This window comes from Cucurbita pepo, chromosome LG01 (assembly GCF_002806865.2).
Source record: "Cucurbita pepo subsp. pepo cultivar mu-cu-16 chromosome LG01, ASM280686v2, whole genome shotgun sequence".
Classification (NCBI taxonomy): Eukaryota; Viridiplantae; Streptophyta; class Magnoliopsida; order Cucurbitales; family Cucurbitaceae; genus Cucurbita; species Cucurbita pepo.
In genome coordinates, this window is record NC_036638.1 from 231,396 (window position 1) to 256,649 (window position 25,254).

General features: G+C 38.5%; 7 protein-coding genes across 11 annotated transcripts; 6 read left to right on the forward strand and 1 right to left on the reverse strand.

Moving 5' to 3' along the window:
* Positions 1-886: 886 nt before the first annotated feature.
* On the forward strand, positions 887-2,285 carry LOC111795922 (BAG family molecular chaperone regulator 1-like). Its single transcript, XM_023678566.1, has 4 exons — positions 887-1,150; positions 1,379-1,635; positions 1,717-1,863; positions 1,936-2,285. The coding sequence occupies exons 1-4, from the start codon at positions 949-951 to the stop codon at positions 2,152-2,154; spliced, it is 825 nt and encodes a 274-aa protein (XP_023534334.1). The 5' UTR covers positions 887-948; the 3' UTR covers positions 2,155-2,285.
* Positions 2,286-2,516: 231 nt separating this feature from the next.
* Positions 2,517-7,013, forward strand: LOC111795898 (mitogen-activated protein kinase 9-like). 4 transcript variants are annotated; one of them, XM_023678540.1, is made up of 11 exons: positions 2,517-2,847; positions 3,394-3,802; positions 3,885-4,012; positions 4,135-4,194; positions 4,859-5,008; positions 5,097-5,252; positions 5,342-5,479; positions 5,593-5,663; positions 5,752-5,853; positions 5,955-6,175; positions 6,785-7,013. In XM_023678540.1, exons 2-10 carry the CDS (start codon positions 3,397-3,399, stop codon positions 6,157-6,159), a joined length of 1,416 nt encoding a protein of 471 aa, XP_023534308.1. In that variant the 5' UTR covers positions 2,517-2,847; positions 3,394-3,396; the 3' UTR covers positions 6,160-6,175; positions 6,785-7,013. The 4 variants fall into 4 exon arrangements, with proteins under 4 accessions (XP_023534308.1, XP_023534299.1, XP_023534323.1 ...); XM_023678531.1 differs by having other exon boundaries at positions 3,397-3,802; XM_023678555.1 differs by lacking the exon at positions 2,517-2,847 and adding an exon at positions 2,882-3,259.
* A 384-nt stretch (positions 7,014-7,397) lies between these two features.
* LOC111795941 lies at positions 7,398-9,436 on the reverse strand. 2 transcript variants are annotated; one of them, XM_023678588.1, is made up of 5 exons: positions 9,267-9,436; positions 9,044-9,164; positions 8,892-8,973; positions 8,694-8,810; positions 7,398-7,742 (listed from the first exon to the last, which is right to left on the reverse strand). In XM_023678588.1, exons 2-5 carry the CDS (start codon positions 9,160-9,162, stop codon positions 7,692-7,694), a joined length of 369 nt encoding a protein of 122 aa, XP_023534356.1. In that variant the 5' UTR covers positions 9,163-9,164; positions 9,267-9,436; the 3' UTR covers positions 7,398-7,691. The 2 variants fall into 2 exon arrangements, with proteins under 2 accessions (XP_023534356.1, XP_023534363.1); XM_023678595.1 differs by having other exon boundaries at positions 9,245-9,420.
* A 1,148-nt stretch (positions 9,437-10,584) lies between these two features.
* Positions 10,585-13,949, forward strand: LOC111808297 (subtilisin-like protease SBT4.14). The gene is made up of 10 exons (XM_023694200.1): positions 10,585-10,676; positions 10,757-10,851; positions 10,928-11,025; positions 11,109-11,252; positions 11,402-11,507; positions 11,595-12,111; positions 12,266-12,591; positions 12,882-12,990; positions 13,061-13,274; positions 13,360-13,949. The coding sequence occupies exons 1-10, from the start codon at positions 10,587-10,589 to the stop codon at positions 13,908-13,910; spliced, it is 2,250 nt and encodes a 749-aa protein (XP_023549968.1). The 5' UTR covers positions 10,585-10,586; the 3' UTR covers positions 13,911-13,949.
* Positions 13,950-15,984: 2,035 nt separating this feature from the next.
* Positions 15,985-19,069, forward strand: LOC111804237 (subtilisin-like protease SBT1.1). Its single transcript, XM_023688972.1, has 4 exons — positions 15,985-16,069; positions 16,433-16,674; positions 16,743-17,253; positions 17,342-19,069. Exons 2-4 carry the CDS (start codon positions 16,440-16,442, stop codon positions 18,888-18,890), a joined length of 2,295 nt encoding a protein of 764 aa, XP_023544740.1. The 5' UTR covers positions 15,985-16,069; positions 16,433-16,439; the 3' UTR covers positions 18,891-19,069.
* A 685-nt stretch (positions 19,070-19,754) lies between these two features.
* Positions 19,755-22,715, forward strand: LOC111804247 (subtilisin-like protease SBT1.1). The gene is made up of 4 exons (XM_023688984.1): positions 19,755-20,007; positions 20,078-20,322; positions 20,405-20,915; positions 20,997-22,715. Exons 2-4 carry the CDS (start codon positions 20,085-20,087, stop codon positions 22,537-22,539), a joined length of 2,292 nt encoding a protein of 763 aa, XP_023544752.1. The 5' UTR covers positions 19,755-20,007; positions 20,078-20,084; the 3' UTR covers positions 22,540-22,715.
* A 1,790-nt stretch (positions 22,716-24,505) lies between these two features.
* On the forward strand, positions 24,506-25,251 carry LOC111790856 (MLP-like protein 31). Its single transcript, XM_023671963.1, has 2 exons — positions 24,506-24,727; positions 24,815-25,251. The coding sequence occupies exons 1-2, from the start codon at positions 24,541-24,543 to the stop codon at positions 25,084-25,086; spliced, it is 459 nt and encodes a 152-aa protein (XP_023527731.1). The 5' UTR covers positions 24,506-24,540; the 3' UTR covers positions 25,087-25,251.
* The last annotated feature ends 3 nt before the right edge of the window (positions 25,252-25,254 follow it).

The following is a 25,254-nucleotide window of genomic DNA, read 5'->3' on the forward strand; positions in this document are numbered from 1 at the left end:
AATTTTGCATACAAAATTGATTTGGGTGTTCAAAATTTTAGGGTTTCAATGACTTTTGATTATACCAATGGACAATGGACACGTGTAAAAAGTTAGGGAAAATGTAAATAAAATAATGAAGGTTGTATAGGGTGGCGTCAAGCCAGAAAGTTTGGTTGTCGGTTCATGGAGGAAGAGATGATATGATTGAGCAGCCAAGCAGTTTGGAGGTGACGATCAGGAACCCCTCTTTCCATACATTACACAACCAACAATGCATTATTGATGAATACAATGTGAAATAACTCAGATTATATTACATGATACACCATTATTGGGCCCTAACTCCTAATTATTTGAGAATTGTTCATTGGTTTGATTTGGTGTAGAATTAGATCTCTTCTTCCACTGTGCGGTTTAGGCTTCATACCAGTATCTCTCTTTCCCTTTGGGTTGATAGGGAAATCAGGTTAGGGACCATAAACTCTTCATTCTTAGAGTTATCCATACTCTTAAAAGATCAAACAGTTAGTCTTTACTCAATTGGCCACACTTTTTAATGGAAAACTCTTATGGCCCAAGTGTTTAAAACTCGACGACTTTTTTTTTTATTGGGTCTAAATACGTGTTTCTTAGTAATTAAAATTTCATAAAATTCAAAAATCAAATATTTACGGATTAGATTCTTCCTTCCCTCACTCAAAACTTGTTCTCTGGCCATTACTCTCTCACTTCCTCTTTTATCTTTAAGTTCCCATATTCTCTCTTCCCTAACCTTTCTTATGTTTTTGTTGTAAAGCAATGAATAATCAAAAACAGGCTTCCTTTTTGTGATTCCATGATTGAACTTTTGGCAAACTCCAAGATTCTTTCTTCTTCCTATGGGTTTCCTCTGGTGCTGTTAATAAAGCAATGTGAAACGAAGAGAGAAAGAGAGAGGCGAAGGCACCAAAATCAAAGGGTTGCAGTATGGTTTCAACTCAGAATAACTCATCCATTGATGGAAACCGGAGGCAAGGAGTTTCAGAATTGGAAGTTAGGCCTGGAGGAATGTTTGTTCAAATCAGAGATTTGAATCCAAATCCAAATCCCTCTCCTCCCACCATCGAACTTAAGGTCAAATTTGGGTCTTCTTACCATCACCTTCATATCAGCTCCCATGCAAGCTTCGGTAATATCATCTCTCTCTTTGCATCTATTCAATTTCCTTCATTTTCATTTTTTGGGTGTGAATATGATTCCGAGTTCTTCATTACTTATCAAATCAAAAGCTTTGAGTTGGGTTCATATCGATATCATTTTCTCGAGTCCAATGTCCACTAGCTAACACTATATTTGATATCATATTATCTTGGAAAGAGATTGATGAGTGTTGTCGATAAATGCATAATTTTGGCAGGTGAATTAAAAAAGATGTTGGCAGAACCAACTGGTTTGCACCCAGAAGAGCAAAAGGTAATATACAAAAACAAAGTGAGGGATTCAAAAAGCTATCTAGATGTGGCAAGACTCAGAAATGGCTCAAAACTTGTGTTGGTTGAAGACACTCTAAGCAAGGAAAGACGATGCCTTGAGATGCTTAAAGATGCAAACTTCCAAAACTCCTCAAAATTGCTAAAACAACTTAGCATGGAAGTGAAAAAGCTGTCTCAAGAGGTATCAAATTTGGATTCTTTTTCCTTCCTCGTTTCATTCATAAGAGCTTTCAAAAGGGGTTTTGTATTTGGTGTTTGATAGGTTGAATCTCTTCACATGAAAGGTTGTAAGGATGGGAGAGTGTCAGAAACTGAAGTGGAGAATTTGACTGAAATGCTTATGAGACAATTGATTGCGTTGGATGAAATTCAAGTGGTGGGAGACCTGAGGCTGCAAAGAAGAGAACAGGTAACGGAACGACTTCAATAATATTCATAGAAACTCACATACTTCAACTCTAATTCATTTCAATTGGAAAAGGTGAGGGAAGTTCAAAAGCAAATACAAAGCCTTGACATGATGAAGCTGCAACTCTGCAGCAATGGAGGTGGAGACTCACATAATGCCCATGCTTTTACTTCCACCAATGCAAAGGGAAACCAAAGGTTGCACCCAAAGCTGCAGTGTACCAGCATGGTGAAGGAAGCTCTAAGGAATTCTGAATCGCTGGTGACAACCAAATGGGAGACTTTTGATTAGCCATATCTATCGCTTTCAAATTTGTTAGGTTAGGGAAAATGTTAAACCATTCATTATCCGTTATAAAAATCGTTTCTACCTATGCAAATTAAATGATAAACTCTTATAGGTGAGAGTTTACAGCTCACTCAGAATTAAGATCGACTCCTATATCAGATATTAATCTTCTTAAATAATAAATTTATAACGAGCCATTAAATTTATAAATTCTCCGTATCCATAAATTTTTTTTTAGGTAGATTGGGTGGAAGAAAAAAGATAGAGGGGGTGATGGATGGGATTGAGTGGAATTTTATTTTTATTATTCAATTGTCACATTTTGACAATAATGCAATTTCATATATATATAAAATTATTTTGAGACGTTTCAAACGTGTAATTGAATTAAGCAAAAAAGTCATTCAACTGCTTCCAATTTATTTGAAAAAGACGCCGACAGAAGGAGAGAGGAAACTGATTTTGTACCAGAGCTTCAACTTGGTCTTCAATGGAGTCATCGATCACGGATCCTTCTCTTCATTCCTTTCTGCGTTTCTCTTCTTCTTCTTCTTCTTCTGGGGAACCCGGCACCATGAGTAAGGGGGTTTATACGGTCTTCGATTACGATTCTCATTTCTTTTAGCGTTGAAGACCATCAAGGTTCTCCAGAGGAATAATCTCCATCACTCACACGCCTCTGTGGACCCTCACAAGGTTAGTTTATTCGCCATAACCGGCTTTCTCGCAATCAGAATTTCAGAGGATAAGGTCCGCACTTCGAGGACTCTGTTTGTTTGCTTTAAGGGTTTCGTTTATTTGTCGTTTTCCATAACCGATTGCACTCTGTAATGGATGATCGTGTTCGATCGTATCACTTTCTTGTGGTGAATATTTCTGAATTCCATGTGAGTTGACTCTTCCAAGTTGGGGGGAGAAATATGGAAATAGAACAACAGTTCAATAATATTCGTTGTTTGTGAATATAATTGAGTGGAACATTTCAAAGTTGTACTGCCTCTTCTCTATGGAGATACAATTGCGTCAATTTTGACGATTTCTGTTCGGCTTGTGTGAAGATCTCTGGGAGAAATTGACTGGGAAGGCATTTTTGCTGAAATCTCTCACGGTCTGATTACTGTAATTGTTTTATATCCATAGTTCAAGAAAGAACGGTTTTTGCTGCAATTTGTTTGTTGTCTTTACGTTATTACTTATTTTATATTTTGTTCTACTGATTCTAACTTCTATCATTTCAATCAGAAGATGGTTGACAAGGAATTTTTCACCGAATATGGTGAAGCTACTCAATATGAAATTGAAGAAGTTATAGGCAAAGGGAGCTATGGGGTTGTTGCATCTGCCATAGACACTCACTCTGGCGAGAAAGTTGCCATCAAGAAGATAAATAATGTCTTCGAGCATGTTTCGGATGCTACACGGATTCTTAGAGAAATTAAGCTCCTCCGTTTTCTTCGGCATCCTGATATTGTTGACATAAAACATATAATACTCCCTCCTTCCAGAAGGGAGTTCAAAGATTTGTACATTGTTTTTGAGTTGATGGAGTCCGACCTTCATCATGTACTCAAAGCTAATGATGATCTCACCCCTCAACATCATCAATTTTTCTTGTATCAACTTCTTAGAGCCTTGAAGTATATACATTCAGGTTAGGCCTCCATTTTTTTCTGGCTTTGGTAAAATATCTTTCTATGCATTCAGAGGATCTGATTTATCTTGGGGTTTTCCAGCACATGTGTTCCATAGAGATTTGAAGCCAAAGAATATACTTGCCAATGCAGACTGCAAACTGAAGATCTGTGACTTTGGGCTTGCTCGTGCATCTTTTACTGATGCCCCATCTGCTATTTTTTGGACTGTGTGTATTCTTTTTGTGGCAAGATAAAGAATGGTTTCAATTATTCTAGGGGTTAAAAGCTTTCTGTAAATTGATTAAATCCTGTTTGATTTAACTGACTGACTTTGATCACTTCTTCAAAGGATTATGTGGCTACTCGATGGTACCGTGCTCCTGAACTCTGTGGCTCCTTTTTCTCAAAGGTAACTAAAGGATATCCTGCTCTACATTCTGCTTTTCAACCATATTTATGTTGTGTTTGCAGTATGTAATTGATGATTTTGTTATCTATCTGTCTGTTTTATTTTGTTCTCTGTTTGTCTGCTTCTCTTGTTCATTTTTGCTGCTGGAAATTTTCTTTCATAATCTTGTACTCTTAAGTGTGTTTTCCTTTTTAAAAAGGAAAGCAAAAGAAGTCCAATCATGTGACTGCGTGGGAAATCTTTGATCTAATTTGAAGCTTCGTTCCCCACCTTCTCTCTTCCCCTCTCAGATGGTTAGCCAGACACATTCCTCTGAGCAGTCAGTTGGACTATCAGACAGATGGGCTTTGCCTTTTTTTATATGTTTATGGTTGTGCAGATTCTCTGTATCTGTCTCTTTCATACATGCTTCTGGCCCTTTATGATGAACTCGCCTTCCTTTCAGTTTCTTGTCCCCTATAAACATCCAGTATATAAGTGTAGGCACATTGAAGTTTAGTTTTAGAAAACTAAATAAACATTTTTATGGTTTCTTCTACCCTTATCAATACCGTTGTTAAATCAACATCATTGTACATGGTTTAATAAAGTGAACTTCATGTGCCGATCTGACTGAGGTTTCCTGAGTTTACCATGACATATTTTCATTGACTATGATTTGTAGTATACACCAGCTATTGATATTTGGAGCATAGGATGTATATTCGCTGAAATGTTGGCAGGCAAGCCATTGTTTCCTGGGAATAGTGTTGTGCATGAGCTGGATCTAATAACTGATTTACTTGGTACTCCTTCGGCTGAATGCATTGCTAAGGTTTCTATTTCAAAATTTGTCTTTACATAATTTTCATATCTTGGACCCTCTGGTCCTGATTATGAACTGATGTTTCCCCTCCTTATAGATTCGTAATGAAAAGGCTAAAAGATACTTGAATAGCATGAAAAAAAAGCACCCTATTCCGCTGTCAAGAAAGTTCCCTAATGCAGATCCACTTGCTCTTCATTTACTTGAGCGTCTGCTTGCATTTGATCCGGAGGATCGTCCTTCTGCTGAGGAGGTGGGATTCGGTGATACTAATTTTTAACTGCTTTTTAGCTATCATGACTTTCGCAGAAACTTATTCATCTCTAATGTCCTTTTGTATAGGCATTAGCTGATCCATATTTCCATGGGCTTGCAAATGTGGAGGATGAACCATCGAGGCAACCCATTTCAAAACTTGAGTTTGAGTTTGAAAGGAGAAAGTTAACCAAAAATGATGTCAGAGAGCTTATTTATAGAGAAGTATGACTCATAAAATCATTGCTTTATATATTTGGTGGTCAGGTGTTTTCTTAGTTTTGGGTTTTATGCAATTCTGCTTAGTCCACTCAAGTTATCCTTTTGAAATGTAACAGATTTTAGAGTATCATCCTCAAATGCTACAGGAATACCTTCAAGGTTCTGAGAGTCACTTCTTGTATCCCAGGTAACAAACTCTGACTGATTTATTAGTTGTTTATTTGCAAGAGATTAATATTAATTTCTTTTCTTTCCTTAAAAAATGTGTCAATTAGTGGAATTGATCAATTCAAGCGTCAATTTGATCATCTGGAGGAACACTCTGGTAAAGGTGAGAGAGGCAGTCCGCTCCTGAGGAAGTATGTCTCCTTGCCTAGGTATAACTAATGTTTGAACAAAGCATGTGATGTTTTGCAATCTTCATCTTTTATTTAATTGGTTTAGTATCACCCTCCTTGCTTATCCTTTACTATCATAGGGAGCGAATCTGTACACCAAGAGATGAAGATGATGATAATTGTAAAACAGAACAGAATGCAACTTCAGCAGAACCTGCAGCGCTTCAAAGCACTCCTGGACCTGGTTATTCATTAACTGCTCTGAATGGTTCTGTTCAAGTAGACTGCAGCAATTACAACCTGTTGAGGAGTGCAAGTATTAGTTGCTCAAAATGGGTGGATTAATTGCAAAGGTTGCACGGTAAGTACACTGACTCTACAAAAAGAATCCGGAGGGTTTTTGNCGGGGTGGATCTTTTATTGAAAACCTATGCTCGTCAATCACTTGAATCATTTGTGTATTCGTATAATGTGTCTTAAACCAAAGCAACAGAGAAAAATTAATAATCATAAGTTAAGGGTGAGAAGGCTTGTGCTTATTGTCTTAAGGGGAATTATGATTCCACTGCACTAAGAAAACCTACACTTCTCTTCCGAGACACAACCCTCCAAGAAAAAAAAAGCAAAAAAGAAAGAAACCTTGCTTGCTGCTAAGCTTTCTCGCAAATTTCGTACGGTTTGTATGCTCAATGAAAGGACCTGTGGAAAGTTAATTATGCTCACTGGAGTTGACAAAGCTCTCTGTAAGGGTCACTCTATTTTTCTCAAACTATTTTCTTCAGAAAAGGTGTTCTTCAAGAGGTAGCTTTCAGTTTTCCCGTTTGTTCAGTTTGACAAATTTGAAATCACCGACCTCTCTAAATAACATCCTAGTTATAAGGGATGTGGATTTTTTCCTCTCTATGACTTATAGTGTGAACATAAATCAGATTGTTCTCAAATTATATGACTTGTTTGCTTTTCCTTGCAGGCAGAAAGAATGCCAGATTGCTAGCCTTTCTCAGAATCTTAAATTGTAAAATGTCTCTCATTCATATGGCTTTGAACTTGCCATTTAACCTTTAAGCTCTCATATGGTTCCACTTCTGGGCCATTTTAGTTTATCATAACTGATGTATTGGTAAAGGATAAATGTGGACAACATATGCAAAGTAAGAACAAACGATCAAATTTATGCCTTTTGGCTTAGCGTTTCTTCACTGGTTCATTTTTAATATTTGTTTTATTTGGGTACAGTAAGGTTGGAGATTTGTTTCGATCACTTCCTAGAATTATTTTAAGTTTGTAAGAAATATACTTCTAGTACTTGTTCAATACTGCTCTTTNAAAAAAAAAAAAAAAAAAAAAAAAAAAAAAAAAAAAAAAAAAAAAAAAAAAAAAAACATACATGAATCAAGAAATTGGAAAAACGAGCACCCAACTCAACTAAGAAAAGATGATGGGGGAGGAGTTGACTGATTTAGAGAGATCTCCTTCCAACCACTAGTATGGTTATTGAATGGTTATTGAAATCATTAAGTAAAAGTTGGATATAATTTTTCAAATGAAAATGTATAATTATTATATGTTATTTAGGAATAATGGAAGAGGGGAAGATCAAGTCTTATTTATGTTCTCGTATAATTAGTAACATACAATGCCTAGCAGCCGATCCATATATATTCAAAGAATAATACAAATCAAACAAAGGGGCGATGATTCGAACCTAAGACCCATAAGTGAAGTTATTCGTGTAATCATGATCAATTGAGCTATCTATGCTCAAACCTACAACAATGCTTCAATTTCAAAAAAATTAGAATTTTAGTATTGAAGTGCGCAGCCCCATCATGGTAGTAAAAAGTCTCAAAGCTCTTTGGTTGTTGATTGGTGTTTTCCTACCCACTTCCATCAAGTTGTCCATGAGACAGAAGATGTGCCATGTATTGCTGCCAGAATTTAAACAAAAAATGAGCTATAGTGGTAATTCCCTGGATGTGGACTTCCATTTTGTACAGCCTCACAAACATAGTTAGAGGATATGATAAATATGCACCAGAAAAAGCTCCATTTCTGATCCGAAACATGTGATGATATTCGTTCCATCTTATATATGGCTTTCTTCAAGTGTTCATGTGAGTTTGAGTACTTGTAAGGAACAAGCTGGGCATATAAGCAAGGATATAGTGGTAGTAAGGGGTGTATTTGTTATTAGTCTGGTGTGTATTGGTCATAAATCCGGGTGTTAGGGTTTTCTTAGAAAAGGGAAAATGTTTTTGCTTCATTGTCTTAGTGCAGGAATTTTGGGGGACAGCCCTCTCAAAAGACTATATTGGTATTGTAATTTCTATTGATATTGCAATATAGTTCTATTAATGTTTTCTTGTTATTGTGATCCTAACATGTTATATCCTTGGTTTGTTGCATAGCTCGACCTTCATTTCAGAAATAGTTAATGCCCATAATTAGACTACAGTTCATTTAGACAGCATCTTAAAATTTGTATACCTACAGATGGAACAACTATACAACTATAATCACTCCAGCTAATTCCAAACTGGCAATAGAGCTTTATAAATCTTTCTCCCTAGTTGAACAGAGAACAAAGGCTATAAATTATCATAATCTCCTCATTTCATTGTCATCAATGACTTCATAAAAGGGTATTCTTTCATCTTAACAACATTTCTTAACTCTTAACAAAGCAGCAAATTTCAGAGTTTCATGCACTTACATAACTTCCATATGATTTGTTCTCCTAATTCCCACATTGGAATCATTAAACTGAACTAAAAATCTGACCAGAAATCAGTGTAATACAAAACAATTCAACACTCAGCAGGAATCATAATTACGTACCAAACTAGAAAGAGAACAACCAAAAGACGAGGCAAACTTACAGAATGATATGCATAAGGCGATTTTCCTTGACGTTCAAAATGTTTAGCCATGACGCAGAATTCAATTGGACCCCATTCTTCTATTTCAAAACAATTCCCAAGAGCAGCTTTGTACAACTACAGCAAACAAAATGAAAATTAGCACAAGAGTTGTGAACATCAAAAGAGTATGAAGCCCAAATCAAAGAACGCAAAAACCTTCGTAGTGTCTGTCAAGAGCTCTGTACCAGCAGGGTAAGAAGCATAAAATTGATCCCCTCGAGAATACCCAGCTCTAGTTCTGCAATACCCCGAACAACAATTAGAGAACAAAAAAGTGGACAAAATTAAAGAGCAATGTCTAAACTCACGTATTGCTTGTATAAGCGTAACTCAAAACGGAAACGAAGAGATAGAATCCAGTATAGGACACAAGTCTTCGAAACTTTTGAATCTTTAGGACCTCTTTAGCTCCGTAGTACAGCCCCATATCTGGAAGAACAAAGACCCCTGAACATCAGTAATGAACAAAAGTGGGAGTATAGCTATTATAATCGTCATTACAAGCTCACCAAAATCGAATCGTGAACGAACCTAGGAGTGGGAGCAGGCGAGTAAGATTCGAGAGAGAGAGATCGGTGGCGAGGGGAAACCGGAGAAAGGGAGCTGAGAATTAGTGAGAATTTAGGAGCGATTGGGGGCTCGGAACTCGCAAGGGAGAAGGTTCGCAGTTGCGGCTTCAGACTCCCGTTTCATTTTAATTTAGTTGAATTTTAATATCAAAATTGAATATAAATTGGAGAAAATTATAATTAAAATCGAAGGCCCAACCCACTGGAAGCCAAGCCCATGGGCCAAGCGCCCGTAAGGCTGGGTTTTTCTTTTTACATTTTAAATTAGGTTTTTCTTTTTACATTTTAAATTAGGTTTTTATTTTCTTTTTACAAACGTTGCCGCTAAATGAAATTAAATTGACATGTCAGTTGCATTGCATCATTCTTCTTCTTTATTCTTTATTGTATTTAAATTATGTCGTTCAAGATATACTAAGGTAGAATGCGACTATGAAGTTACATAACTATTATGTTTCCTCTTTGCTTATAACCTATAACATTATTTTCTTCATTTCTCTAACTTAGCTTCCAAATTCTCTTTCCTCTTAAAGTGGGGCCAGAGGGGCTTCGATATGTAGTCAAGCCAAAAACTATATGATTTTTGAGTTGGCTGATTCACTTAGTGATGAGAGTGAACGCCGTACAAATGTTGTGTAACACCATGCATACAATAATGTTGGTCCAATAAGTATACTAATTATTTTTTATTTTATTAAACTTCTACACCACTCATGATATTTTAAAACAATCTACCTTAAAACCTATTATAATTAACAACCGCTCAAATTTTGAAATTTAAATTTTAGGTGAGAGAGAGAGAGAGTGAGAGTAAATGGCGCATATTCTATGTTTAGAAATTATAATTAAGTTATCATATACATTCTACATTTACGCTAGTGGTAATACAAATTTATAAATAAATTATTGAGGTAAACATTTCCTATTTTTAATGGCCACCTAAGAAAAGGAACTTAAATTTGTGGGTCCAATAATTGAAGGATTAAATATTTTGGTTATGTTTACATTTATAGAAGGTTGTTTGAGTTATGATTCCCAAAAATGTCACAATCTTTAAAACAATAAAAAACTGAAGTGTTTTAAGGCCCTAAAAGACAGCCATGAACCAATTCAAAGGCCAACCATTATAATCGCAGCTTTCTGCTGGCTTTCCTAAAAAATTCTAGCCTCTACTTTTTCATTCCTATGAATACATCCAATTCTCGCCCTTTTCTTGTTCACATTATAAATAGGACAGCTTCAGGTTTGAATATCCAAGTCAAGAATTATTGGTTGTACGTTCATGATGAGGACATTGAGATGCTCTAGCCTTTTCGTCCTTGTTGTGTTCTTCGTAGGATGCCTTGGCCTCGAAGAAAACAAGGAGGAAAAGGTTTTTGATTGAATATAATTTATGAGGCATTTTGGTGTTTCTTTTCTTGTCTGATCATCCTGTGCTCGTGTTTTTTGCAGAAACATTTCATTGTCTTTCTGGAGAATCAACCTGTTCTGAGTGAGGTTGACGCAGTAGACAATCATCTCAATGTCCTCATGTCACTCAAGGAAAGGTGGGTCTTGTTATGTTATTCTGAAACCAAACCAAATCCTAAAATCATTCCATTTTTAAACCCTTTCCTTTTACAGCCATGTGGAGGCAAAGGAGGCGATGGTGTATAGCTACACCAAAAGCTTCAATGCTTTTGCAGCCAAGCTTACAGAACAGGAAGCCAACACATTGTCAAGTAATGAATTGGACTTCCATTTTTTACTCATTAATTTCCCAACCTTTCTTTCATTTTTATATATATGAATGGGTTTGATGTAGAGAGGGGCGATGTGACTCATGTGATCCCGAGCAGACGTAGAGAGATTCAAACCACCCGATCATGGGACTTCATTGGATTTCCTTCCAATGCAAAAAGACGGCCCAACCGGGAGTCTAATATTATTGTGGGTTTATTTGATACCGGTAAGAAATATATCTACATTGTCACGATGACTGTCTTTTGGAGAAGTCCAAAGCAAAGCTATCATAACTTTAGCTTCCTCGTCCTCGTCCGGTTTATAATTGTCCTCGTCCTGTTTATAATTGTCCTGTATTTGCATGTTGTTAAATAGGGATCTCCCCAACAGCCGATAGCTTTAAAGATGATGGGTTTGGTCCTCCACCTAAGAAATGGAAAGGCATCTGCCAAACGTCTGCCAATTTCTCTGGTTGCAACAAGTAAAATTTCATATCATTTTTGTTACTTCAAATCTTACATTTTCATGGCTTTACTTCTCACTTCTTCCTTTGTTCGTTGGTCTGAAGCAAACTCATTGGAGCTAGATATTTCATGCTCGAACGCAGCCCTGGACCCCAAGACATTATGGCACCGGTAGACGTCACCGGCCATGGAACGCACACGTCCTCAACAGCGGCGGGCAATGTAATTGCTGGAGCCAGTCTCTCCGGTCTGGCCGAAGGAACAGCCCGTGGTGGTGCGCCATCTGCAAGAGTTGCCATGTACAAGGTCTGCTGGGTCGGTGTTGGGTGCTCTGATATGGATATTCTGGCTGCCTTCGACGCTGCCATACACGATGGCGTTGATGTCATTTCGATATCGATCGCAGGCACCGGGTTCAGCAATTACTCTGAGGACGTGATGGCCATTGGCGCCTTTCAGGCCATGCAGAAGGGCATCATCACTGTGGCTGCCGCTGGCAACACTGGTCCGGCAGCTGGAAGTGTCGTCAACACCGCGCCGTGGATTGTGACGGTTGCTGCCGGTACGATTGATCGGGAATTTGTCACCAAGTTGGAGTTGGGCAATGGGTGGAACATCTCTGTAAGTTTATTGCATGACTACTTCTTTATTTACTTCTAAACTGATTGCTAAATGGTTGGTATATACATTATAGTTTAAATGTGTCAAAACAAGATTTAAACTTTAGAAATGATGTTTGAATTCCAGTTGTTTTGTATGAATTATATATGAACAGGGAGTAGGAATAAACCTATTCAATGAGCAACCAAAAATGTACCCTTTGGTTGATGGAGGCGATGTGGCCAAGAATCCAGGGGACGAAACCAGTGCGAACTTTTGCATGGAGGGTTCACTTGATCCAACCAAGGCCAATGGCAAGCTTGTGTTCTGTCAATTGATGATCTGGGGCGCTGATTCCGCTGTCAAAACAGCTGGTGCCCATGGCGCTGTGATTCAAAGTGATCAGTACTATCTTGATCATACCGATCTCTTCATGGTTCCAGCCACCTTGGTTAATAGCACCATTGGTCAAACCATTGAAGCCTACATCAAGTCCACTAAGTAAAAGTCTTTACCTTTTGTGCTTTTTATAATTTTGGTTTGTGTGTTGGGGTGGCGTTAACAATTTTGGGTATTGGAATTGATTTGAATGCAGAACACCGACGGCAATGATATACAGAACTTTTTATAATTTTGGTTTGTGTGTTGGGGTGGCGTTAACAATTTTGGGTATTGGAATTGATTTGAATGCAGAACACCGACGGCAATGATATACAGAACTTTTTATAATTTTGGTTTGTGTGTTGGGGTGGCGTTAACAATTTTGGGTATTGGAATTGATTTGAATGCAGAACACCGACGGCAATGATATACAGAACAGTGCAACGGCAAGCAGCTGCTCCATTCGTGGCTTCCTTCTCAGCTAGAGGCCCAAATAAACGCTCCCGCCTCATTCTAAAGGTATATATAAACACAAAATTGATTCCCTTTAATTTAGATAAATACTATAATAATTGTGGATGTGTTGCAGCCGGACATAGTCGCACCAGGAGTGAACATATTGGCAGCCTACACACCACTGAATTCACTGACGGGGCTCAAGGGTGACACCCAACACTCAAAATTCTCTCTCTTGTCTGGCACTTCAATGGCCTGCCCTCACGTGGCCGGCGCCGCCGCCTATGTCAAGTCTTTCCACCCTCTTTGGTCTCCTGCGGCCATTAGATCCGCCTTGATCACCACGGGTACCCGCTCTCCCTCTATTCTGTTCAATTAATTACAATTGGAAGTTGTTAAGACACTAATGTTTTAAACATCTGTATTATGAAGCAAAACCTCTAAGTCGAGTACAGAGCCCGGATGGGGAATTCGGGTACGGTGCGGGACTTCTAAATCCAGATGGAGCCAGAGAACCGGGGCTAATCTACGAGGCGGACAAAATGTCGTACATCCAACACCTTTGCGCACAAGGGTACAACGGATCTTCAATTTCCATCCTCACCGGAGCAGGACCCGTAGACTGCTCCACTCTAATCCCCGCCCAGGGCCAAGACTCTCTCAACTACCCAACCTTTCAACTCAGCCTCAATAATACTCGACACCCGGCAACCGCCGTCTTCTGGCGACAGGTCACCAATGTTGGTAGTCCTGCCTCCGTCTACAAGGCTACCATCACGGCTCCCCCTGGGGTCAAGATCACAGTGGAACCAACGTCTCTGTCGTTCTCGTCTTTGCAGCAGACGCAGAGCTTTAAGGTGGTTGTGAAGGCCAATCCTTTGCCGCCGCAAAACATGGTATCTGGTTCGCTTACGTGGGCTGATGGTAACTATGTTGTCAGAAGTCCGATTGTTATTTACACATATGAGGACCGAGAGGAGTGATGAGGGTTTGATTGTATGAAGCTTATGTGTTGGACTAATNTTTTTTTTTTTTTTTTTTTTTTTTTTTTTTTTTTTTTGATAAACTGGAAGGTGCTCGTTCTTCGTAAACTCTAATCTTGCATCATCTCTCGTGATACTCTCATGCCATAATGGAAACAATGGTTATGAAAACTGAAAAATATTCAAATTGCAAAGATTATGAAGGACTTGTTTTCAACCCAAGCAAGATTGGAAAAGAAACAGGTCATTGATTCCCAATTGGGTCGGCTGGTTGGGATGACTTGAATAGAGAATTGACTTAAGGAAGCAAAAACATGGGGAATTGGAAAAGGTGTATAAACTGTTCCACTCACTTTCGAGACAGACATCCATCTCAGGGATCCAAAACTAATCCCTCCAATGATTGTGTATATATACAAACCCTCTGCTCTTCCTGCTTCACACAAGCACAGTCAGTAAAGATAATGAACTTGGTTCTTTTCTAATGTTTCTCCTGCATGCATCTTTACATGAAGCTTTGTAATTTGTTGAATTTGTACTGAAAATAAAAGATTACGTAAAAGCAATACTAAAAAACCCTGAATGCTCTGATGATATGTTTGGTCGTTTTACTTTTTCTTTTCTATGTAGCTTCAACTATAGTTCCAACACAAATTGGTCTACTTTCAAAAGGGAATTTCAGTTGCCCATCAAAAGGAGAAGTTGTTCAGCCAGGGGACTTGAGCTACCCTTCTTTCTCTGTGTCCATGAAGGCCAAAAATGTTAGTGTTACACTGAAAAGAACAGTCACAAACGTTGGTTACCCAACGAGTGATTACACCGTTCAAATCAACAATCCAAAAGGAGTAGAAATAATTGTGAAGCCCAAGAGGTTGAGCTTTGAGAGATCAGGGGAGAAGTTGAGTCACAGAGTGAGTTTTGTTGCATTGGAAGAAGCAGAAGATTTGGGTGAGTTTTGGTTTGGATCTGTTGTTTGGGTGTCGGGGAAGTATCGTGTAAGAAGTCCTGTAGCAGTAACCTGGCTGTTAAGGATATTTAGTAATAAATTATACTTTCCAGTATATATTATATTTGATATTTTATTATAAGGCAAATATTAGATATTTGCCTTATTACCATAGGTATCTTTCTATTTATTGTTATTTTCATTTATTACTATTTCCATATCCTTGTAATTTATTTGATTATAAATAAGATAACTTTCACACCATTTAGGTGTGGTGGATTAATCAAACATGAGTTTGGAGTGCATTTCATGTATATGTATTTGTATTTGAAAACATCTGACCCTTAATTTTTCAATTGTGTTAATTAATAAGGATTTATTTGTTATAATTATTACATAATGGAACCAATTGTGATGATGTGATGGAATGAAAGATAATATGGTTACTTAAATTAAGTCACTAAACCAATTAAATCCAACATTTATAATGTCATTAATAGCCACTTATTAAATACGTGCCAGCTACATGTAACTATAAAAACGGTTACTAGCCGTTACTCCTCCAAATTTTAAATTTAAAAAAGTTCTAAAAACATAGATGAAAGGGTTCTCTCTTTTTATTTAAAAAAAATAATAATAATAATAATAAAGTTGGCATCTTTAAACCCCATTCGAGGTCAGCTGGTTGGCATCATCATACCCATCTTCTTTAACTTCACTCTTACTATTAAAATTGTGTATCGATTTCAATTGCATCTTCCATGCCTTCAAATTCACTCAAACCAAACCTTGTATCACAAGATCAATTCATTGGTGTCGCCCCCACACCCTCATCGCCTCTCATTTTAAACAACAACAAACAAGATTCTCCCTTTTTCTCTCTACTTCCATTCCCTTCCTTGCACTTCCTTGCAACAAAATGTACCCAAGTAAAGAGACATAGAGTTGACTGAAGCAACCAAGAAGATGGGGATTCCACTATCTATCTTTTGAGACAGACATCCATGTTGTTGGATTTTCCTTTTTAGTTGGAAGGCGTGCAGTACACTACCACCAAAGGGATTCCAGCATAGCTTTCAATCATTACTTGTGATCCATAATAACAACTACGAAATATAGCCTCAATGTCTCCAGCTTATTCATGTATATAAACCATCTTCTTCGCCATTTATACATTCATCTTCTTCCCAACTGAAGCATCTCCCTGGTTCAGGCAAGCACACTCACTAAAACTCTCTCTTCTCCCAATCTTTCTTCTGCATGCACCCTTGTATGAAGTTTTCTCTTTCTTCTCCAAAAAAAAAAAAAAAAAAAAAAAACGTTTGCTTTTCATGCATTTGTGTTTCATTATTGGGTGCAACCAAAGTTATACATAAAGCATAAAAGTATTGGGGTTAGCTAGAGAGACATGAATGTGCGACATTGTGGATGAATTAAGTAGATGTGTGACACATAGTAATGAGTAATTAAGATGATTTAAAAGTAAGTTGGAGATTTGAAAAGTATTTGTTTGAAGGGAGGGGTATGAGGAGTGCAACAAGGATAATTGGTTTGGTGATTTTGGTTGTGTATGCAGCCACACAATGGGGTTTAGGGAAGTATGCCTGTTTTTGTCAATATTCCTTGCAACCTCCACTGCTGCTGTGGATCAACAATCCTACATTATTCACATGGACACCACCAAGATGGCCGCCCCCACCCCCGAACAATGGTACACAGCCTTGATTGATTCTATCAATGAAATCTCATCTTTACACGACCAACAAGAAGCATCAAATGCTGCTCAAATTCTTTACGTCTACAAAACTGCTATTTCAGGTAACATTTTTAATATCAATGTCGGTGAAAAAAACCACTTGTATTACTCATATTTTATTGATTTCCAGGTTTTGCTGCCAAGCTCTCCACCAAAAAGCTTCATTCTTTAAGCAAGACTCCTGGCTTTCTGGCAGCCACTCCTAATGAACTACTACAGCTTCACACTACCCACTCCCCTCAGTTTCTGGGCCTACAAAGACAGCATGGCCTTTGGAATTCTTCAAACTTAGCTTCTGATATTGTTATTGGTTTGCTTGACACTGGAATTTGGCCTGAGCATATAAGCTTTCAGGACAAGGGTCTTCCCCCAGTGCCTAAAAAATGGAAAGGCACTTGTCAACCAGGCCAAAAGTTTTCACCTTCAAATTGCAACAGGAAACTCATTGGCGCAATGGCCTACATTAAAGGCTACGAAGCAATCGTCGGTCGATTGAACGCAACGGGAACGTTCCGATCGCCCCGAGACTCGGATGGGCATGGCACACACACAGCATCCACTGCTGCTGGAAATATTGTCAACAAAGCTAGCTTTTTTAACCAAGCCATGGGAGTGGCCACTGGAATGAGGTTCACTTCAAGGTATTCAATTTCTGTCCATATGTACATATTCTCATCGATTTGATATTAAAAAAAAAAAAAAAAAAAAAAAAATCTTGGTACTCTCCAGGATTGCAGCGTACAAAGTCTGCTGGACAGAGGGGTGCGCCAATGCCGACATCTTGGCAGCCATAGACCGCGCGGTTGCCGATGGCGTCGATGTTCTGTCCCTCTCTTTGGGTGGCAGTGCTAGTGCCTTTTACAAAGATGATATTGCCATAGCTACATTTGGTGCTGTTCGAAATGGGGTTTTTGTGTCATGTTCAGCTGGTAATTCTGGCCCATCTAGCTCAACGGTTAGTAATATAGCCCCATGGATCATGACAGTCGCTGCCAGCTACACTGATAGAACCTTCCCAGCCACTGTTAAACTTGGAAATGGGCAAGTTTTTGAAGGCTCTTCTCTGTATACTGGGAACAACATAGGTCAACTCCCACTTGTTTACAACAATACTGCTGGCGGACAAGAAGCAAATGTTTGTACACCTGGTTCACTCGTCCCATCAATGGTGAAGGGCAAAATTGTGGTATGTGAAAGAGGAACAAACTCGAGAACAGCGAAAGGAGAGCAAGTGAAATTAGCAGGCGGTGCTGGAATGATTCTGATCAACACACAACTGGAAGGTGAGGAGCTTTTTGCTGACCCTCATGTGTTACCTGCCGCTAATCTTGGAGCTTCAGCTGGCCAAGCCATCATTCGCTACATATCTTCCTCCAAGCATCAACCAAAAGCTTTGATCGGATTTGAAGGGACCAAATTTGGAAACAGAGCACCGAGAGTGGCTGCGTTTTCTTCTCGAGGGCCGAGCTTAATTGCACCGGATGTGATAAAGCCAGACGTAACTGCACCAGGGGTTAATATATTAGCTGCTTGGCCACTCATTGCCAGCCCAAGTGAGCTGGAGTCTGATAAAAGAAGAGTGTTGTTCAATGTCATTTCAGGGACTTCTATGTCCTGCCCCCATGTTAGTGGCTTAGCTGCACTGCTTAAATCAGCGCACAAGGATTGGTCACCTGCAGCCATCAAATCAGCACTCATGACCACAGCCTACACTAATGACAATAGAATGAGTCCCATTTCGGACGTTGGGTCTGCAAGCGGCAAACCCGCAAACCCTTTTGCATTCGGCTCTGGTCATGTGGATCCAGAGAAAGCCTCCGATCCAGGGCTGATCTATGATATCACGCCCCAAGACTACCTAGACTACTTCTGTAGCTTGAACTATAATTCAACACAAATTGGCTTAGTTTCAAGAGGGAACTTCACATGTCCATCAAAGAGAAGAGTTGGTCAGCCAGGGAACTTGAACTACCCTTCCTTCTCCGTGTTCATGAAGAAGAAAGCCAAGAATGTTAGTGTTACGTTGAAGAGAACGGTCACAAATGTTGGTGGCCCAAGAAGCGATTACAGTGTCAAAATCAAGAATCCAAAGGGAATAGTGATTAGTGTGAAGCCTGAGAAGTTGAGTTTTAGGAGATATGGACAGAAGCTGAGTTACCAAGTGAGCTTCGTTGCATTGGGTAAAAGAGAAGGTGTGAGTGGATTTTCTTTTGGATCTCTTGTTTGGGTGTCAGGAAAATATGCTGTCAGAAGTCCAATAGCCGTAACTTGGAAGTAGCTGCGTTTTGGACCATCAAAGTTTTAACAAAAATTACATAACCTTAAAACTATAATCACATCCCATGAAATATTTATATATTATGCCAACGTAATCTCCGACCCCAACGCTAGGGGCATTATTATAACTATGTATTTATTTCAACTATCAATGCTTTACTTATAAATTACCCAGTGGTGGAACCACATGTATGAATCTAATTATTATATATAGTGAGCCGACTACTTTCCAAGTCATCATAATATATTATCATAATATTATAATAATTTTATATATCCAAACACAAAACTTTATTATCTTAGAAAATTTAATGTCATATCAAGCATACCCATAAAATAATATGGACGGTGAAAATGGGTGGTTTGTAAATGAATTAGCACATGATGATTATGGTAGCAATTAAGTGGTAATTTTGTGAGCAGATGAAACATATATTAATTATAAGAAGTTGCGAGTTTAGAGAAGAGGGCAAAGCATCCAATGTAAGTGGAAAATTGACCAAAATGTGTGGAATTGAAGAAAGGGTTGACTTAATAAGCAAACAAAAAGATGAGGAATTATGAAAGATACTGTTCCACTGTGTTTTGAGACAGACATCCATCTTGTTTTGAAACGCACAGATTTGGTTTGTGGGTTTTCTTTTAGTGGAAATGCGTCCACTACTGCACTCCCACTAAACCCATCCAACCAAACCTAATTTCATTCATTACTTACCATTTGAATGCATACTAATCACGAGCTTAACTGCTCCCTTTTGTTGTTTGCCGTCGCTCTTTTTCTTATATATATATATATACTCATCTCCTCCTTCGCCATTGCAGCCTCTGCCTGGATCAGGCAAGTATACTGACTAAATCCTTGTCTCTCTCAAAAATGAAGCCTTTTTTTCCCCTAATGTTTCTTCTGCATTCATCTTCATATGAAGTTTTGAGCTCTGTGGTCTTTGTAAGCAAAATAAACAACTAAAAAGTTGGAAGTTTTTCCATTCTTGCATGCATCTTTGAATCAAGTTTTCTCATGCATTGGCTAAACACACAAAGATTATCTAATATCTATCTTACTTTGAAGTGTTTTTGGTGAAATCTTCAGGCGTGGCAGACTAAAGAGACTTAGTCATGTATGATATCATTTTTGTTTCAAATAAGCATATTTTGGTCCCTCAACGTGCTCCTGGTATTTGTTTGCAGCCACACAATGGGCATTACGGAACTCTGGCTGTTGTTATCAATAATGCTTGCAACTTCAGCTGCTGCTGTGGATCAACAATCCTACATAATTCACATGGACACCACAAAGATGGCCACAACCAACCCTCAACAATGGTACACATCCATCATTGATACCGTCAACCAACTCTCATCTATCAACGACGATCAAAATGAAGCATCAAATGCCGCTGAGATTCTTTATATCTACAAAACTGCAATTTCAGGCAAGCTTTTTTAAATATCCATGTTGAAATTTTCATATCATTTTTTAATATAAATTTTTTATTTAAAAAATCTTGATTTCAGGGTTTTCTGCTAAGCTCTCAACAAGAAAGCTTCTTTCTTTAAGTAAACTCCCTGGCTTTCTATCTGCCACTCCTGATAAACTACTACAGCTTCACACCACCCACACCCCCAAGTTTCTGGGCCTACAAAGAGGACATGGCCTTTGGAATGCTTCATACTTGGCTTCTGATATCATTATTGGTGTAATTGACACCGGCATTTGGCCTGAGCATATAAGCTTTCAGGACAAGGGTCTCTCCCCAGTGCCTAAAAAATGGAAAGGCACCTGTCAAGCAGGCCCCAAGTTCTCACGTTCAAATTGCAATAACAAACTCATTGGCGCAAGAGCCTACATCAAAGGCTATGAGACCATCCTCGGCCGATTGAACACGACCGGGACGTTTCGGTCGGCTCGAGACTCGGACGGGCATGGCACGCACACCGCATCCACTGCTGCTGGGAACATTGTGTACAAGGCAAGCCTTTATAACCAAGGCATGGGAGCAGCCACTGGAATGAGGTTCACTTCAAGGTATTCAATTTAGAACCATACTTTCTTTCAAATTTTGTACAATATTACCAAACAAGCTTTATACTTTCACAATCTGTATAGGATTGCAGCATATAAAGTATGCTGGCCAGAGGGGTGCGCCAGCACCGATATTTTGGCAGCCATAGACCGCGCTGTCGTCGATGGAGTCGATGTTCTGTCGCTTTCGTTAGGCGGCGGTGATGGTTTTTTTTACCAAGATGAAATAGCCATAGCTGCATTTGGTGCTGTTCGAAATGGGGTTTTTGTGTCATGTTCAGCTGGTAATTCTGGCCCATTTATGTCAACTGTTGGTAATGTAGCGCCATGGATCATGACAGTCGCTGCAAGCTACACTGACAGAACCTTCGCAGGCTCTGTAAAACTTGGAAATGGCCAAATATTTGAAGGCTCTTCTTTGCATTCTGGGAACAGCATAGGTCAACTCCCGCTTGTTTATAACAAAACTGCGGGTGGAGAAGAAGCAAATGTTTGTACAGCTGGTTCGCTTGTCCCATCAATGGTGAAGGGCAAAATTGTGGTATGTGAAAGAGGCACAAACTCGAGGTTTGAAAAAGGAGAGCAAGTCAAATTAGCAGGCGGAGTTGGAATGATTCTGATCAACACACAACTTGAAGGTGAAGAGCTTTTTGCTGACTCTCATGTTTTACCTGCCGTTAATCTTGGAGCTTCAGCTGGCAAAGCCATCACAAACTATATAGCTTCATCAAAACAGCCACCGAAAGCTTCAATCCTGTTTGAAGGGACCAGATATGGGAGTCGAGCACCCAGAATGGCTGCCTTTTCGTCTAGAGGACCCAGCTTCTTCGAGCCGTACGTGATAAAGCCAGACATAACTGCCCCTGGGGTTAACATATTAGCTGCTTGGCCACCCGTTGTGAGCCCAAGTGAGCTCAAATCTGATGAAAGAAGAGTGCTGTTCAATATCATTTCGGGAACTTCTATGTCCTGTCCCCATGTTAGCGGAATAGCTGCTCTGCTTAAATCGGCTCACAAGAATTGGTCGCCTGCCGCCATCAAATCCGCACTCATGACCACAGCTTACGTTACTGACAACAAAAGGAGTGTCATTTCCGACGTGGGTCGCCCTAGCGGTGGACCTGCAGATCCTTACGCGTTCGGTTCTGGGCATGTGGATCCCGAGAAAGCTGTGGACCCGGGATTGGTCTACGATATCGCACCCCAAGACTACCTAAACTACTTGTGTAGCTTGAACTACACGTCGAAACAAGTTGGTTTAGTTTCAAGAGGGAATTTCAGTTGTCCATCAAAAGGAACTGTTCTTCAGCCAGGGGACTTGAACTACCCTTCTTTCTCTGTTTCCATGAAGAACAGGGCCAAGAATGTTACATTGAAGAGAACCGTCACAAATGTTGGTACCCCAACAAGTGATTACACTGTCAAAATCAACAATCCAAGTGGAATTGCAGTGAGTGTGAAGCCTAAGAAGCTAAGTTTTAGGAGATCTGGACAGAAGCTGAGCTACCAAGTGAGTTTTGTTGCATCGGGTAAGAGAGAGGGCTTGAGTGACTTTTCTTTTGGGTCTCTTGTTTGGGTGTCAGGAAAGTATAGTGTGAGAAGTCCTATAGCAGTAAACTGGGAGTAGAGAAGGGTGGGAGTACACAAAGGGTGGGAGTTCTCATTTATGAGAATTTAATAATGTTTATGTCACTCCCATGCAAATTTGTAATGTAATTTTTGAGCCCAAAAGTAGGGACGCTGCTGTAAGTTTATATTAAATGTATGCTCTTTTTATAACTTTATTGGATATCAAACTTTGAACCCTAGTTCATCATCTGTCACATGCTCACTCCTCACTTTTTAGGAGTCAAAAATTATCCCAAAACCTCTCTACAAGCTTTTAAACGCAAAATCTCCTTGTCTATGTGTCACACAATTTGGTTTCTTAGTTGTAATAGATTCCCAACGTAGGCGAAGGTCAACTATTTTGAGCCACTCAAGAAGGGCTCACTCTAGTGGCTAGAATGCTCCATACTGGAATAGCACATACAATTTTAATTGTTTTCTAAAATCATTCCAGATGCATATCATACTTTCCTAATTATCTTTTCATCTATTACCCTTGTAACCTTATATTCCATTACATGTCCCAAATTATTAGTTTTATGGAACATATTTATGGTGTTTTGGGAGAAAAATGATACACAAATTAGTTAAAACCTCATATTCGTACTAATTCAAGTACACGACTACTTTTCATTTTATACGTTCTTTTTCTTTTTAATCAATGGATCTATGATAATTACAAGTTTTTATCATTCTTGAAAAAGTTAATAATCATTCATTTGAACTTAATAATAGGATTGCTCAACATGATCGTTCCAACCGCACTAACGGCATAGGTGATTCTTCAAATCCATATATGTCATGTGACCTTAAATTTTAAATTTTAGAAAATTTATGTAATAATGAATATCAAGAAAACATGTCCTACATTCAATTAAATTCCAAATTGTTATGATAAGAAATTCCCAACAAAGTTTCAAATCTAATAAACCTACATTTAGTCCAAAAGGAATTTAACACACATTCATGAGTGAATTGCTCGTGTTAGTAATCCCGTTCTTCTTTTGTCATCATTCATTAAGATATCGGGAATCAAATTTCACTAATGCTGAAAAGATATATCGCCTCCACTTTCTTTCAAACTCTATTTATTACTCTATTTATGGGTTAGAATCAATATATTCATATATCCAATGAGATTTGTTGATGGTTTTGAGGGAGACATGAGTGCAATATTTAAACCCATTACATCTGTTTTAGTTGGCCAATGAGTCGGCATGTGCTTGTTGAACTCATAAGAGAGGTAATGCCCTATTTACAAGCTTAGTGTCGCACTTTTATTCCCAAAGAGGGTCTGGAGCAACCATAGTGGGTCACTTGTTTTTGTCTACCAACAACTTGTCAAATCCAAACCACTTATTTTGAAGAACTTTGAAGCTGGAGCTTTCATTTCAATATCAGCCTCCACTTTCCCTAACAGAGACATCCTGTTGATATAGGATACAAATTAAAGTTGTAGCTTAACCCAACAACCAAATAAACTCCCACACTTGTTTATTTATACACACTGTTCTTGTATCTTTTGGATCAAGATTTTACATTTTTTCCACAATTAATGTTATTAATAATTCTAACCCTAAAAATTTATGGGTGTTAATTACTTGTATAACTACTATAATTATTGGGGGATAATAGCATGATAATTTTTGTTTAAGTTTGAAATTTCTATCCAAAACTATATTTATTTATTATTATTTTTTTTTCTAAAGTTTGAAATCTCTTTTATTTTGGGTCATTCAGTCAATAATGATGAAATTATTACTCAAATTATGGAACAGTGGGGAGGTTGATTTAAAATTTACAAAAATAAGAAGTTATTATAATTGCCCTGGAGGTTATATTATTCAGCAATTAGTGAGGAGTAATGAAGCATTACTTACACCTAATCTGGAGACTTGTTTTTCCAAGTAATAAAAACTTGGGACATACACATCCACTCTTCTGGGAGTAAATCCTGTTTATAAATAGTGTCGAAGTCTGTAGGGTTGGCAAAACATTGAAATCAACTGACAGCTCAAAAATGTCCGGGTATGGAAAGTTGCAGGCGGACATTGAAATCAAGTCTCCCCCTTCAAAGTTTTATGAAATGTTCTGTAAGAGACCATACCATGTCAGCAACGCTTCGGGGGACAGAATACAAAGCTGTGAACTACATAAGGGCGAATGGGGCAAAGCTGGTTCTGCCATCTGCTGGAACTACTTTCATGGTTTGTTTTCTGTTTTTCTTCTTTTTTACTTCAATACATATATCATAGGATGGATATTAATTAATTGAATGTTGCGCTAAACTGCAGATGGAAAGGCTAGAGTATCTGAGCACTTAATTGAAGCTGTGAATGATGATGAGAATCTGATTGTTTTTAGAGTAATTGATGGAGACCTTTTGGAGAATCATAAAGAATTCAAGTTTACAATGCAAGCTACTCCCAAGGGTAAGGGAAGTATGGTTCATTGGACTTTGGAATATGAGAAACATCATGAAAACATTCAAGAGGCATATAGTCTGCTGGAGTTTGTGGTGGGCATGTCCAGAGACATCGATGCCCATCTCATGGAAGGAAAGTAGGGATTGTGAGCGCCCCAACACATTGATGCCCATCCAATATTACTATATGCTAATATTACTATATGCTAATATTTAAATAAATGCTTGATGTACCAACTATATGGTTAAATAAATGCTTCTATCGCATGCTTTGTTTAAATAAATGCTTGTATCGCATGTTTAAAATAT